Source organism: Corvus hawaiiensis, chromosome 13 (assembly GCF_020740725.1).
Source record: "Corvus hawaiiensis isolate bCorHaw1 chromosome 13, bCorHaw1.pri.cur, whole genome shotgun sequence".
In the NCBI taxonomy this organism is placed as follows: domain Eukaryota; kingdom Metazoa; phylum Chordata; class Aves; order Passeriformes; family Corvidae; genus Corvus; species Corvus hawaiiensis.
The window spans coordinates 2,984,779-3,001,230 of NC_063225.1; the positions used below are offsets into that span (position 1 = coordinate 2,984,779).

Below are 16,452 nucleotides of genomic sequence, written 5' to 3' on the forward strand. Positions count from 1 at the left end.
GAGTTGCTTTACTGCTGAAACCATGTCCCAAGCCTCATTCCTTCCCAAAATAAATCCAGAGTTTATAGGATTACCTGTTCGTACACCCTCTGTGGCATGTGCAAGGTAAGCCCAGCACTTGCCAGAAATGTGAGGTGTGAACCAAACGAATACTTTCACGTAGAGTAGATGTGGTGAGCCAGGAAGTGCAGGGCTTTCAGCAGCCAGCACAGTGTGTCCCTTCCATCCCTGTGGAAAGGACCAGGGAGAGGCAGCAGCCTTCATACCCACAGAAATGTTTTGACCGACGTAAAAAGACTTGGCATCATTCTGTGTGTGTTGGTGAGTAGGAATGCTGACTCTACCTTCCTGCTGGTCCCATTTAAGAGGGAGTGTAGGCTGGCAATGTGCATCTGGTCAGGTCAGAGCGATGGCAGACTGCAGCTAGATCTCTGGTGCTGAGAGAGGTGAGGGGGATGGAGACTGTACAGTTGTATCACTGTGGATAAGGAAGGGCAAGGAGGCTGGATGCTTAAAAATGTAAAAGATTTGAGATATGTTGAATGACCCATATAAACCAAATTAAAAGTGGGTTTGAAGTGAGGGACCCTATCAGAAAGAAGCAGGCACTGTATGACAGGCTTGCAGACATTCCTATGCACTTTGCCATGCTTCTTTGGTTTTTGTTTTGTTTTAATCTCATTTGAACAGAGTGAATATTAAGAGTGAAAATGTTGGCTGAAAAGCTGTAGCTGTATTTCTTGTAGTTACAACCACACACTCCTTTTCTGTCCTTTTCTTTCATCCATGATGTTAAGTTTTAGGGCATAAAGAATTATTTTCATCTCCTTTGAAAACTAAGTGGTTTGTTGCTTCTAGGTCATAACTTCAGTATATGTTTTGAAATACTTTATGGAATGCATCAAAATGTGATTGGTCCGTGAGCTCAGAGGAAGTAAGTTATAGATTCTTTAGCAAGGCTAAAAATTTTTAGCTTGGTATTTCATTAGCTGGGAAGACTGAAATCAATTTACTTTAGCTCACAGCAATGAAATTGGTTTATCTTCTGCTGTATTTTCTTTTTCCTACCAAAATTCCAAATTCTGTCAATGAAAGTTGTTGGAAAATAAAAATTAAAATGCATTTCTCTCCTTGCTTCCCCTTGGCTTTTCTGAAGGCGTGTTCAGAAACAGCTTGCCATCTGCTGTGCTGACACAGTCTCAGGGAGCCTCTGGTTTTGGCAAGTTTAATTACTGTATCTGTTATAATTGGGCATTTAACTTTGAAGGTGTTTATTGTTATATCAGCTGAGAAAAAGCCAGTTTGAAATTACACCAGTGTGTGACTGTTTTCTGAAATCAACTGATGGTCCATTCCATGGTGACCTGAGCTATCTCATACTGTAGAATCAGTTGTGAAATATTTTCTAAGTGTGTATTAATATTTATTTTATGCCTTGTATGGATGGTATATGCATTTTCAAATTTAATACTCTCTAAAAAAGAGGAATAATTTGATGGCTGGTCTAACTGCAGAACAGCATGGACCATCACTTACTAAATAAATAAATAAATTTATTTTAAGGTATGCTGCATTTGCTCTGAATTTCCCTCTGGAAGACCTGTATTGCAGTTAGAAGGTAACTTTCCCAACAATATGAGTAAAGTGGATTGAGATTAAATGTAATAAAAATTTACCAAAAATATTAGAGGTCTGTGGGTTTTATTCTGGTACATGGAGTTTAAAAGTCACCACTTCATAATGCTAAATTCTGTATGTGAATTTAGAGTATTCTTAATTAAATGAATCTGCAGGAAAAGAATCCCTGAACACGTGAATTATATGCTTTATAATCGCAGGGTGAAATAATTCTCATGAAAACAGTCTGTTCTCCAAATAGCAGATTGGAATAATTTTCATCAAGTTTGAGAGAGCTGTAGAAATCCCTTTTGACAAATCCTGATTACTTTTTGCATCCAAAACTGCACGTGGATTCAGGGAGTTCTGTGGTAGCTTCATTACGTCAGAGAAGAACTTGATGAAACAATAGCTACTCTGTTTGAGACCTGGATCACTGTGAAATCTGTTCAGAGCAAATCTCCTGAACTGTTTAATAAAAAATAGGATTGTTGAAGGTTTGTTTTCAGCACTGAGGGAGCCATTGAGATGAAGATTCATATCTTTGCTCTCTGGCTCACTTGAGATCTGCTTCCCATGTGCAGAACTGACAGAAGGCTTTCTCTGACTGCCCTCTTTCCTTCCCTGCTTCAACAGTTCTTATTTAAAGTAAACCCAGTAATTTTTTTTCTGTCAAACAGTCTATTTTCAGGACCGTAGCAGTATTTTCACTAGAGAAGTTTTTCAATCCAGAAAACTGGAGCAGTTTGCTTTCTTAGGAGTCCAGTGAAGCCTGGTGAGCTGTTCTGTTCAGAACAGGATCTTCAGCACAGCAGAGACACCTTTTTGTGCATGGTGGGTCTGTCTGTCTGTCTGAGCTCATCACATTCTGTGACAAGAGATGCTCCAATGCATTTGGGGGGAAAAAACCCCAAAAAACAAAAAAACCCACCTCTTTCTTGTAGATGAAGCTGGTAGTTGTTCTAGAGTAATAAGTAATCCTGATGCAGCAGGTAAAATATCATTGCAAAAATGTTTCATTTATAGTGGATTAAACAACAATTAAGATTAAGGCCCGGTCCTTCTCATTTAGAGTGACATTCTTCACAGGGATACATCAAAGCACTGCATAAATATCTTTTAGCACTGTGATAATATCTGAGCCTCTTCTGAGTGTTACACTTACCCATATTTTCTATGGAAGTTAGTACAAAAAATTGAGGTTGACTGATACTGTAGATGCTGATTCAGGAACAAGTTTTGTAGGTGCTCTGTGTGTGTTTTGCATTCTCTGGACAGACAGCACTGTTATTCTGTGTCAGTCTTTTAAATATAGTTCATAATACTAGGTGGCTAAATGCTTTGTTTTCTCCCCCCCTTTTTGTAAAGCAAAACAAAAACCCCCAAACTGAAATTATAGAAGCATGTAACTAAATTGAAGGGAAAGCAAGTAAATTAAATGCCTGGGGTTTGCTGGAGCCAAGAGTTTAAAACAAATGTTGGCAAATATATGGCATCAAACTACCTAAATTTTTTTTTCTTTCCATCTGTTTATTTGCTTAGTTAGCTGAAGTTTCGAAGAGTTTCCTCAAATGATAAATGTTTCTTGAGGAACTGAGCTGTGCTCTGCTAGTATTTTTAATACAAAATTCGAAGTATTTTCTTTGGTAGATAGGCATAACTGTCTTTCAGCTAGCTCTCCACCCCATGCACAATGGCTTAGTTATTCAGCTCATCCTGGGGTGCAGGTTTTCAGTATCATTCAGTTACAAGTCCAGGTGCTTTACCTGGGGTGTGGTTCTTCCTTAAGGGTTTGAAGCGCCTGCTGGAAATCTTTTAAATGAGCTATTTAAGTAGAGGAGGCTCTGTAATGTTATTAAAACATGAAAGTTTTCATTTGGTGCATTTTATTTATGGTTTGTCTTCCTACAAGAAGCTTTGTAAATTCTAAACTACTTGGTACGCATTAACCCAATTGGATATTGTATTTATCACGGTTTATTTAGCTTTATTCAATGTATTGAGCATAAAAGCAGTAAGATGGAGGTTTGCCTGGAATTTCTGCCTTTCAGCTATAGCTGCAGGAGCCCAGTGCTTGGCTAGGGTTGGTTGTCTGGGCAGGGATCACAGGTCAGTCCCATGGTGTAGCACGTGTTTGGATAATGGAGTGGGTTTCTCAGATAAGAGATCCTCTGGTAAGTCACAGAAAGAGTGTGTGTGGTATGTATAGTTATATAAGAAGCAGTAACTTCAACTGGGAACATTGTCAGTGGACAATTCCTTGAACAGACAAGCTAAAGGACATTCTTAGGACAGAATGTCTCTTAGAAATATTTTGAAATTTATCTTGTTGACTGTAAGTGACCTAGACAGATAGGACTCCTCTGCGGCAGTGCTAGCACAACTATTCCTGCTGCACATAGTTTCCACTGTGTCTTCTTGTTTTCAGGCTTGCTCAAGCTTTCCTGTATTTACTTCTGTCCAAATGGAAAATAAACTTTTTGGAAAATTTGAGGCAGTGGAGAAAGAATATAGAGTCTATATTAATTTTTAAATAAAGGACAAATAAAATTGGCAGATCTTCTCCTTTAGAAAGTATTGCGTGTGTTGAACTGCCATATGGTGTAAGCAGAGATTTGAAAGATGAAATGGGAGATGGTGTAGAAAGTGATACGACTTCTAAATTTGAAGCTCAGTCTATGCAATCAGTAACTGAAATCCCCATTATCAGCCCTCCACAGAGGTCACAGTTTGGCAAATTATATTTTAATTCAGGTCAGTTTCCTGATTCAGTGGGGAGCTTTACAGAAAAACAAAATTGTCAGGAGAACTGCTGGGTTGGTATGCACTGTTGCAGGCTCCAGGGCGATATAGTTGGGAAAAGTTAAATTTTAGTTTTGTAACAAATATTGTTACAATATTGTAACTTATGATCTTACTACAGTATACAGTATCACAAAAGAGTACAAAAAATAAACAGGGATCCCTTTATGCATGAAGAAGTTCAGGATTGTAAGCTACAAATATTATTTATACCTGCCGTATTTGTGTTAATTGAAAATCATGCAAGTCATTTTGAGATCTTGCCAAGCAGGCAGGCTTACTTTCTATAGAGAAAATAATTCAGACCAAGCTTGTTGAATAAACTTTGAAAATTTCACAATAGCTTGATAAGGCTTTGCTGTGCTCTTGTGCATCAATTGCTAGAACTTAATTGTCTTCTTACTCAAATATGTTGAATGAGAGGCTCTTATAAGCATATGAACTGAAGGGGGGAGAGTGGTAGGTGGTTGGTTTTTATTTCTGAGACCTGATCTCATACTGTACTTTGGTGATAGTTTCTTTTTTTGAAAATTTTTTTTTCACTTGCTATATGCAAAACCTTAAATTATAGTTTGTGGTAAAGTTTCATTCTACAAACAGACTTGCTGAAGTTATCCAGTATGAATTTCAGTAAAGGTAACATATAAATCTTGAGCAGGTACATTTAAATAATCTCTGTCATCAGAGCTTTGGAGTGCTAATGCTACGGCTGAATCAAACACAGCTGATATTAAAATGGCTATGATAAAACTTCCACCTGTTTTAAAAGGCCGTGGGATTATCTTGGCATTTAGATACTTCCAGAAGTTGTAAATAGTGTTGGGCATGTTCTCTTGAGTTTGTAGTTCAGCAAGTACTTGTGTAAATTTTGTTTCAAATAGCAATTAAAATTATTTCAGCATTGGTGAAACTGTTGGGAGAGGACATATTTATTTAAAATAGTGTACAGTATTTCCTTTAATCATGATCCCAGGGTGAGTATCTCTCTTCTAGGTTTTGAACCAAAGTGAAGTGCTCTCTGCTTCTTGAAGTTCTTTCAGAAGTACTGAAAGACACAGTGAACTTTGTCTGCTCAGAAATGTACAACCAGAATGAGGTGTCCTATAAAACCTACAGCTTAAAGTCTGTGCAAAAGCCTTGTTGGCCTCCTCGGGATGAGGAGTTAGTAGTTACTGTTGTACCTCTTCCAAAAAAGGTAAAAGTTAAGAATTATTATGTGTATAGATAAGATCCTGCCAGCACTGTCTGCTAAGAGGTCTTAATGTGGTGAAATTTTCATAGGCTCACCTGAAAGGAAAAGTGAAGGTAATTTTTGAGTAATATAAATGGTATTAAAATTTTTCTTGTAAGTCTTAAATTTTATTTAGCTTGAGAGATTGAGAATGCACAGGAAAGAATATGGGAAAGTAAGGGTTTTTTCCACAAGATGCAATTTTGAGAGGAAAGAAAGTAAATAGTTGAAAAGTAACTCTCTATATGTTGATGCTACTTGTGCTTTTTGCTAAAAGGCTCCTGACCCATGTTACCCATAACCATGGTGTAAAGTGCATCTTCTAAAAATACACTGGGAAAACAGCACTGGGAGCAGCAGGAGCTGCCTGTTGCTGGAAGCAGAGTTTGGGAGGTGGAGTTGTGTATCCTGCTCCGATGATGAAAAAGCTTTAATAAGAGTAGGCAATTTTTCTAAAACAGTCTGATAACTCACATTGATTTTTGACTTCTGACTTTATCTCCTATTTTAACTTAATCTTTAGCTGATGAGGAAGTATTTCTTAGAGGTAATTGCTGCAACTCATTTATACTTAACAGTGTCCTCATATCATCTTCCTTTTTCTGGTCATCGCGGGAGCATTATGTAATAATAGTTCTTATTTACATGGAAGGCAATACTTCCTACGTTTTTAATGTGATTTTTACCCATTTATGGGAAGTGTCTTTCACTCAGTTCTCTTCTCTTCTTGGTTTGTATTTTCTTTTTTTTTTTTTTCCCTTTTTTTTCTTTTTCCCTCTCAAAACAAGACTCTAGAATTAGCAAATCCTGTATAAAATCGCCTGCAATAAAGATTAATAAGCATGCAGGCATGCTTCTACAGAGAGTCTGATTTTACCAAATGAGAAGTTCCAAGTATGTTTTAATAGCATGACAGAGCTTCTTCTACATAAATAACGTGGATGTAGTAGTGCTGTACTGAAAATATTTTCATGGCTGAAGAGTAGAGGGAAATCCTTGATGAGTGGTTACAACTACATTCTTTGAGAGAAAAATTAATGAATGGTTAGTTAATTTGTTTTGGGGGCTTTTTTTTTCTTTTTTTTGGAACTGTTTATTATGAAAAGTGGCGTTGCACATTGTGAGCCAGTGTTCCTTGTCCCAAGCTTTGATCACCACTTAATAATAAAACAATATTGTGTGGAGCAATTGACGCAATTGCTTGTGGTTTATATTCTTTGGATTTTAACATCTTGAGTGTTATGCCTGTGATCTCTTGCTTCAAGGTGTGGTTTTAGCCAGCTGGCTGAAACATCTAAGTATTAAATGACTTTTCTGTATCTTTTTATATTCTGGAGGATCTGCAGAGTTAAGCTTAAACTACTGCAGTGTTAAAGTTTAAATGCTCAGTTTAAGAAATTGAATGCAAAAATACCCATGTAAACAGTGGGGACTCAGGCAAGAGAAAATAGCTTGCAGAACTGGGATTCATCTCACAAAGGCTAAAGCTTAATAGTGCTTTAAAAAAAAACTTAGTGAGGAGCTAAAAATTTGGACCACTTACTATATGTAAAAATAAACATTTAGTATGATATATGTATAAATGTACATATACACATGTCAAATTTATTTTTACAGCACTGCTAATCATCTGGTAAAGGTAGAGAAGAGAGAGAGCTGTTTTGTGCCCACCTGTAAGGCACAGGTGTCCTAGGAAATACTCAGCTCCCTTGTGGTAGATGGTGCACTTTTCTTACCAAAAAACTGAGGAGATGCTACTAAAAGATTAGAGATGAATTTTGAGGACAGCAGAGGAAGAGGTCTCTTTCACAAGCCTCTTAAGGGTCAGACACTTTGATCTGCTTCAAAGGAGAATGAAAGGAAAACACACCAAAAAAACGCCAACAAACAAAGAAGAGGGAAAAGCACCATAAATGTAATGGAATCCTCCATAACACAACGTTTGCATATAATGTTTAATATCCTGCTTTTCCCTCACTGGGCCTTCTTTCTCCTTTGCTACAGCATTCATTCCTGTCTGTAGGGAAAGGAGGTAGGACAGTAGCAAATTATGACTGTGGCTATTTAATTTATTCCAGGTATTTAAAGTATTAGTTTAAATGTAAAATGCACTGTGTGAGTGCTCATTCTCTTGTCTTGCTTTTCCTTCCATGATTCTTTGCTGTGAATTGCACATCTTTTCTCCTTCTGTCTCTGGAAGTCCCTTTACTCTGCAACTTTTCCTGCTCCTTGGAAGAGGCTGGTGGTCTTCTTAATATGAAGACAGAATTTGGAGCAGCAGTTTGTTGCTGTCTTGATAAATTAATAGTCAAAGTTCACTTAAGCAAAATATTGGAAGGTGGTTTTGATGAATAGTGTGGGAAAGAGCTGCTGAGTCTGGGAAATGTTTTGAAAGAGGGTGGGCAGTTCAGGAGCAGTTTTTCAGGGGTCTTTATTAAAATCAGCTGGTATATTCTTACTTCTAATCATTTCTCTGTATTATCTTAAACTGATGTCAAAGTTGCATTGAGTGCAAAATGCATCCATCTTCGCTGAAACTTCTCTTATAATCCAAAAAACACCAACAAAACAAACCTCTAAATTTCTTCATAGCTTCCACAGACCTCTGATTAGACACCTGTGAATAATATCCATCAGTCTTTTTTCCCCTTGTTGTAAAATAAAACAGTGTGAAATTTATCAAACTTTTCTAAAGGTAAAATGTAAATTGCTGTTAGCAATGAAGTACATTGCTGTTAGCAATGAAGTAATTTTAATGTAATCTTAATAAGGATTTAAATTAGTATTGCATAAGATGCAAATTAGCATTCCAAGATTTTTCCATGTTTTTAATTGCTAAAAATCCTGTCTGAATTCCTTTCCCAGTGTGTTGCTGAAACATGACGTAGATGTTATGCATTATGATGTTGTTTAGCAAGTAATCTTCAGATTATTATGTAAGATAATGTTAACGTGGTTGTTGAAAGCAACTGAAATGAAATTATGTCCAGTGATTGGAATAGTAAGCATTTAAGTAAGGCACATCCTTAATTTCATGTTTCAAGTTTAACCTTAGAACACAGTTCAGAGATGCCAATTAATCTTATTTACTGAAATGAAAAGTTTCTTGATGAAGAACAAAGGTTTTGACCTATTTATTGCTACTAAGAAAGATTGCCAGTGTTAGAAAGCTTCCTTACCCATAATCTCAAGACAAAAATTTTACTTCATTAAAGAGGGAAATAGATGAAATTAGTGTTATCTCAGTTTAGTGCAAATAATTTTTATATATTTTTACTTGATTTTTTTTTCTTAGCAAGATAGGGTAGCAGTGTATCTTAAAATTGTGGGTTTCTTTGGGTGCATCTTGATTTACATATTAAAATTTTTGCTATTTGAATGTTAGCTTTGAAAAACATTACTTCTGATTTTAAGTGATTTGTGTATAGATTACATAATGATTCTGTGTGTCTCAGCTTTTGGAGAGATGTGTGAGATGCTTTTATAAGGTCATATATGGTTTTAGTTTTTGAGAGACAGCAAACCCCTCGTATTCTAGCTCTTGTTTCCTTAAAAAGCATTTTGCTCTGCAAAGGTATGTGATTCGTATTTTGTAATACTATTAAATTTTTTGTTTTTCAGTCCCAGAAATCCTGGATAGAAAATACTTTCACGAAGAGGGAGTGTGTGTATATTATACCGAGCTCAAAAGACCCCCACAGGTAAATGAGAAATGATGCAAGAACTCATTGCTGCTCTTTGAAATTGAAAAAGTCAGCATTATGAAGAGTGTTGGGCTGTGTTTCTGTATGAAGTACTGGCTTGGGTTTGTGCCTTCATGACTGGACATTGTCACTCTGAATAGATTGGATTCTTTTTTTTCTTTTTCTGAAAGTACTTTGGCATTGCAGAAATCTCCAAAAAATGTTCCCCTGTTCCCTTTGCTGCTTCTTAGCAGTCCTCCTGCTGATGTCTGTGATCTGTTTACAGTGAGGGGGGGATTGAATAAAAGATTTCTGAAGTCAGTGTCATAGAGCTATCCTCTACTGGAATTTAAATAACATCATTGTGAGTGTAGGGTGAAGTGTGAAAATCAACCTGACAGTGTAGGAAAAGAGGTGAAGAATTCATAGAAGAATAAAGAAGACCAAGAATTGGGGTGGGGAAAAAGTTACAAAAAAAGGACTGAAGAAAACTTGCTTCTAGGGAAAACAGATAAATGAGAACTGTTCGGATTTCATGTGGTATGTAACAATTTTTTCATCCTTAAATTCTTAAAGGAAAAAAAATGAGGCTGAAAAATGGGGAAATATGTTTCTAGAGGGGAGGCTGAGGCTAAGAATATTTTGCATATCTCACATGCTGTTTTTACCTTGTCTTAAATTAGAGGTGTGAAATCGGGCAAGTCAGTGATAACTCCAGTATATCTAGTTGACTTTCCCCAAGTGTTATAGGTATAATTTAACAGTTCCTACAATGATTGAGTTTGATGTGCATAATCATGACACTTGTGTCAGAGCTAAAATAAAGTCAAATTGAAAATAGATTTAAAATTGGTATTTTAAAGGCAGTTTTGTTTTCCCAAAATGTTTACTATTGTAATTACGGATTTCAGGTCACCTTTTTTTTGTAAGCTTCATATATGTGAGAGCAGCTGAGAAACCTGTTCTTCCGAGGTTGCAGAAACTTCTATTTCACTCTTTTCCTTAAAAAACACTTAAAAGTCTCTTTAGTTACATTGGGGAAGGTTACTATTTTTCATTTAAGAACTTTGTTTTTAAACAGGAAAAGAACTAAGCCCTGTAGAATTTTAAAATTATTGTAAATAATTCACCACATTCCTTGAAACCATGTGACATGAGAAGCTTTTAGAATTTATAGCCACGATTGCAGCACATGGAAAATTTGCAAATGCAAACAAAGTAATTAGGAAGCTGTTAAAATTTCCAGAGCATTTAACAAGGAACAGAATGGTCTTTAACACTTGCCCTTTCAGCTTAACCAATTTGTAGCTTACACTGGCCTTTACAACTTTCCCACCACGTTTTGTCCTTCAGTTTCTAAGAATGGTCTGCTGTTGTTGGTGCATTACTCACTGTTGTGTGTGAATTATGTGTGAAGTTTAGTCACATCTTTAAATATTTCTTACAGATGCCTTCCAGGATGTCAGATTTGTCAGCAACTTGTCAGGTAAAAGGTCTTTGTAATTACAATATTTATGAGTATTTTCTCATTAAATAAGTGCTTTCATAATAGGGTTTTAAAAAGTTTTGATCAATATTATGAGTGACAACTGGTGAAAGGTTAGATATAAAATAAATATAACTAATGTTTAAAGAACTGTCTGCAATAAGTAGGTCACAGATTTATAAATGTTATATAAATTACTTGGCTTCAAAGAAGCAATTTCTCCTGGCCTCCAGCTTGCTGCCTTGGTGAGCTTCAGTATTTTGCATAATAATATGTATTGTAATTGACTATTGCTGTAAATGTTTATGGCAACAAAGCTTGCTCTGGAGAAGAGGTTTATCTAATGTCTAGAATCTTTGCTTTCGAAATGTAATCTATCCTTCTTATCAATAAAGGAAGTTCTTTTGTCTTATAAAGTAGTATTTACTGAAGCATTCTCGATGATCTGGCTGGGTGCAGGTGCTGCTGTGGCCGCCTGGTCAGACAACATGCTTGTTTCACTGCCAGTCTGGCTATGAAATACTCCGATGTGAAGCTGGGTGAAAACTATAATCAGGAAATAGAAGAATGGTCAGTGGAAAAACACACAGAACAGACCTCTACTGATGCTTATGGTGTCATCAACTTTCAAGGTGGCTCTCATTCTTACAGGGCTAAGGCATGTATGATGTTTTGTTGTTTCTTTTTTGTCTTACTCTCACCATGTTGGTGCTGAATGCTTCATTTAGCTTCTGAAATTGAAGGCTGAAAATGTTAACACCTCTGTTGTGACAAATCACTGCCCTCTTCTATTCTAGCATTTTTGTTGTGGTTTGAATTCTTTCTAATTTCCATTTGTAAAAGATTTTTAGTTGTGGTAGAAATTATTTAAAGCTTGTGCAGTTACAGGCTACAGGGAGTTCTTGTACAGTGTGACTCCTGTGGTCAAACTGAAGTGCTTGAGTGAGGGAGCTGTGTTCTTTATGCAGCTGGTAGAACCCCTGAGGACAGTCCAGTGCTCCAGGTCAGATCATCTCTGTGGAGAGAATGGCCCTTAGCACTTTCATGTTCATAATAGCAGTGTATGGGTTCCTTTGTACTTAGTGTAGCTTAAAATTGCTTGAGCCTTTTGCTAGGAGCACAGAAACAGCAGGCTGCCCACACTCATTTCTGCTTCTTTCTCCAGAGTGCAAGTGGGGTTGCTCAAACCAGTTTAATGGAGTAGTGTTGTTTTGTTATTTAGAATTTGATTCAAGAAGGGTTCAATTTCTGCCTACTGTCCCCTCCTCTATTCAGTAGCTCATACTGAAGATGTGGCAGCATCGTAGCTGATCTACCATCTACTTAATCTTATGCTGTTAAACATGGAGTGTTAAAAAGCTGCCAGTTATCAAATTTTCTACTGAAAAATGTGGGTTTCCTTCCCACCAAGAACAGGAAAGGAAAACCAAGCAACTGTAAAACTCTTTGCAGGGGACACGAAAGCCTCTCCCAGTAGATGGCAGAGCTTTTATAGATACTTCTGAGTTTCGTCTAATTTAGAGATCATCCAGTGCTTTCACAGAGTCATGTTTCTAGGTCACTGTGCCAGTAGAATGGAATACCATGATCTTTCTGTAGCTGTTTCCTTTCCAAAGCTTGCTTTCAAAACTGTCTTGTCCTGGACTATAGAGGATATAAAGGAAACTTGTTCATTTATTGCATCTGCTGTGTTTTGAGAAAGTGAATTACATTTTCCATAGCCAGGAGTAGGATAATATATCCTGAAATACATCCTGGTTCTTCTTTTTACACACTTGAAGCTTTTAACTCTGTTCTTACGCCTGCAGTACGTGCGATTGTCATATGACACTAAGCCTGAAGCTATTCTGCAACTTATGCTTAAAGAATGGCAGATGGAATTGCCAAAGCTTGTTATATCTGTACATGGGGGCATGCAGAAGTTTGAACTTCACCCGCGCATCAAACAGTTGCTTGGCAAAGGTCTTATCAAAGCAGCAGTAACCACAGGAGCCTGGATTATAACTGGAGGAGTGAACACAGGTAAGAAACTACCAAGGAACGTGCACGATTAACTGGATTGCAGTTTTATAAGAGCCAAAAGATTTAATGGATGGATGCATTGCTTCATCCTAAAACAAAGTAAATTTGCATGAGTTTGGTCAAGTGAAATTAAAAGAATACATTTTGAACATGTGCATTTGAAAGTGGGCTGCTATTTCATCTTGCAAAGAGAAATAACATGTGGAGGGGTTGGGTTTTGGGCTTTGTTTTGTTTGGTTGGTTGTTTTCTGGGTTGTGTTTTGGAAACAAGGAAAAGGAAATATGATTTAAAAGAGGTACAGTAATGTGCTGGAAACTCTTCAGTTCTTGCTAGGCTAATATTTGTTTTGTTAAATTACTTTGTTTCTTCCTAGTAGATGTAGCATGGTGCTTTTTCTTTGGTAATGTGTCAGTAAGTTCCCAGATCCTTAAAGGCCTAGTTATGTAAATAAAACAGTTAAAGGTCCAGTTACCTAAATAAATATTTGTATTTCGTAGTAAGATGTGGCATTCAATACATTGGAATCTTTTTATGCACGAACAGGTGTTGCAAAACATGTTGGTGATGCTCTAAGAGAACATGCTTCCAGATCATCTCGAAAGATTTGCACTATTGGGATTGCTCCGTGGGGAGTGATTGAAAACAGAAATGACCTTGTTGGAAGAGATGTAAGGATGAATTACCTAAGTGAAATAACGATGTACCTCATTTACTTTTGACACATCTGCTCAAGCACATTTTTCCCTTGCTTTGCATCATTGGAATACTTGCTTTACTATGAAGATACACTGACATCTGTGACTTATGCAAGATCATTACTGTAAACAAGTTGCAAAATGCAAATGTGCTGCAGGAGGAGCTTGTTCTCAAGTATTTAATCCTTCTCCCCCCCCACCCCCCTCCCCCCGATATTACTGAATCAAATAAAAATTATAAAGTATTACAGAGGATTCACATTTAGAGAGGATAATAAGTTGAAAAATTTTGATGTGGAGTCTTCAGTGCTTCAAACAGTGGCTTCTGTTTGCCAGAGAAGTCACAAATTTTCCCCAAAAACACCTTTTCAAAGGATCTTTTCTCTGTTGTCCTTGTGAACAGCATCCTTTAGTGATATAATTATCTGCTTCCCTGCACAAAGTTCAGAGCTGCAGCTGTTGGTGTATCCTGATCCAAGGCATGCTTGTATGTGTCAGTACTTCCTTTTGTGTCGTTGCTTCATGTTGAGCCACCAGTTCTTCTGTCTAGTTAAGTTTCACAGAGACAAGTGTGAATCTTTGCCAGTAAAAGACATTGTTGTGTGCTTTCACTTAGGTGGTTGCTCCATATCAGACCTTGTTAAATCCATTAAGTAAACTAAACGTCCTAAATAACCTCCATTCCCATTTCATTCTGGTGGATGATGGAACAGTTGGAAAGTATGGAGCAGAAGTTAAACTGCGAAGAGAACTGGAAAAAACGATTAATTTGCAACGGATCCATGCAAGTAAGTAATTCTGGTGCCTGAGGGCTGTTACTATGGCTTAATGAAAAAGGTGTTTGCATGAAACATCTGAATGGCAAAATAGAAAAATGAAATCTTCTGTTTATGTTTCAAGTCTGAAATTGCAAATTTCAGCAGCTGCTCTGGACCATAGTTATTGCTGATAGATGTAGGATTTCTCTGGGACCACAGAGGAATGCTTTCTGAATAAAGTTGTCTATTTACTTTGATAAAGCAAATTAAGTCACTTCAGGTCTTGGTGTGTTGTCAGACCTTATTGGTCTGACTGATCAATGGTTTTGACAGTACTCACTTGCAGTTTCACAGTTTGCAGTTTGGTGTTTTCCCAATTGTGGAGCAACACATGTATTTTGATTCTCACAGAAATGCTTTTGCAATATTTCCCATCAGTAGAGGGTTTCCATGTATCCGTGTTCAAACTGTATATTTGCTGTCACCTTTTAAAACTGTTTGGGCAAGGTTAAAAGAGGAGGTCTGTAAAGAAAAATTCTTCATTTTTCTGCATTAGTTCATGGATATTTCTGTGAGGAAACTCTTCTGTTGTGTGGTCTGTGTCCTGTTGTAATTACCAGCTTGGCAGTGCTTGTGTCCCAGCCCAGGATATAAAGGGCTTGAAACTGTGCATTACCAACAGTTAATGTTTAGAAAGGCAGCATTTTAATTTTGATTCGGTAGAAAGGACAAACTTGATTTATTAAATATGTAAAACTGACCTTAGCATTCACTACACACTTACAGTGTTGTCTGGGGTTTATTATTTATTTGCAATTTTCCAGGAATCGGCCAAGGTGTGCCTGTGGTGGCACTTGTGTTTGAAGGTGGCCCCAATGTCATCCTCACAGTTCTAGACTTCCTTCAGGAGAGCCCTCCAGTGCCCGTGGTCGTGTGTGAAGGAACTGGTAGAGCTGCAGACATCCTGGCCTATGTTCACAAGCAAACAGAGGAGGGGGGGTAAGTCCCAGCAATGCCAGCCTGTCACAGAGCCACAGAATGGGTCAGGTTGGAAGGGACCACAGTGGGTCATCCCAGAGCACACGGCACAGGATTGTGTCCAGACAGTTCTTGTCATACCCAGATAAATGACAGGATGTATAGATGCATGGTATCCATGTGTGTCTGTCGTCCATAGATGAATTTTGAGACCATTACTTCATGAATCTGTACAAGAGCTTTTTCTGTTTGGTGCAGAAAACACTGGACTGTTTTGAGTGTATCTTCAAATAATGAAAGGGATGTGCTTGTGCTCTGCAATACTTGGTGGTTTCCAGCTGGTTGTCAGCCTTGCATAAATCCTTAAGCACACTGGGTCCCTGTAGCAGGGGCTGCCTCAGAACCTCGTGAAGCAGGGATCTAATGTAGCTGTAAACCAAACAGCTTTGTCCAGGGTAAGATCAGAAATGGGTCTTACTCAGAGGAGTGACTGCTTAGTATTTTGTGTTAAAATCTTTTGGTTGAGAGTATCTCAGAACTCAATATGGGAAGGAAGAGAGAGAGTTGAGTTACTTTTAGAAGGCAGTAGTAGAGAATTGTAGATTAAGTAATCTATAGTTCTTTCTAAAGGTTACCCAAGGTTTTGCCACAGCAGCAGTAATAAGCTTATAGATAGCAGAACTTTGAATGGACATGTTGAAACTAATTAAATGTATTATTGTTCTTACTGTTCATCTAAAACAATTGTTTTCCTGTTTGTTTGTTTCAATCTCAGGAATGTTCCTGAGGGTGCTGAGCCCGAAATCATTTCAACCATCAAAAAGACATTTAACTTTGGTCAAAGTGAAGCAGTTCATTTGTTTCAGACACTGCTGGAATGCATGAAAAAAAAAGAACTTGTAAGTAGATCTTGCCATAAAATTTTCTTTGCAAGGTGCATACATTTGTGGATATATATTATTCTTTTTTTCTTTTTTTGGATCTCTTAGTTATGACTACTAATAAAGGTATACTATCACTGCGTGCTTAAAGCAAAATCACTTTATAGAGGCTATATGTAGCCTGAGTTCAGGGACTGGTGTCTCATTTGGACATCACATTGTGCTGTTCTGAGATGTAAAATAACCTTATTCAGCTAACCATGTTTGCTGGCAGGCTAATCTCATAATCTGTAATGAA

At 37.3% G+C, this 16,452-nt stretch overlaps 1 protein-coding gene across 2 annotated transcripts in view; it reads left to right on the forward strand.

Annotated features, from left to right (window-relative positions):
• The window catches only part of TRPM7 (transient receptor potential cation channel subfamily M member 7), a 52,563-nt gene that overhangs the window by 11,278 nt on the left and 24,833 nt on the right, over positions 1–16,452 (forward strand). For both annotated transcript variants that reach the window (XM_048318144.1, XM_048318143.1), the window contains exons 2-9: positions 9,272–9,351; positions 10,781–10,819; positions 11,279–11,477; positions 12,628–12,841; positions 13,386–13,510; positions 14,154–14,325; positions 15,120–15,294; positions 16,049–16,172. In XM_048318144.1, the coding sequence (XP_048174101.1) occupies positions 9,272–9,351; positions 10,781–10,819; positions 11,279–11,477; positions 12,628–12,841; positions 13,386–13,510; positions 14,154–14,325; positions 15,120–15,294; positions 16,049–16,172 (1,128 nt within the window). The remainder of the gene's footprint in view (positions 1–9,271; positions 9,352–10,780; positions 10,820–11,278; positions 11,478–12,627; positions 12,842–13,385; positions 13,511–14,153; positions 14,326–15,119; positions 15,295–16,048; positions 16,173–16,452) is intronic.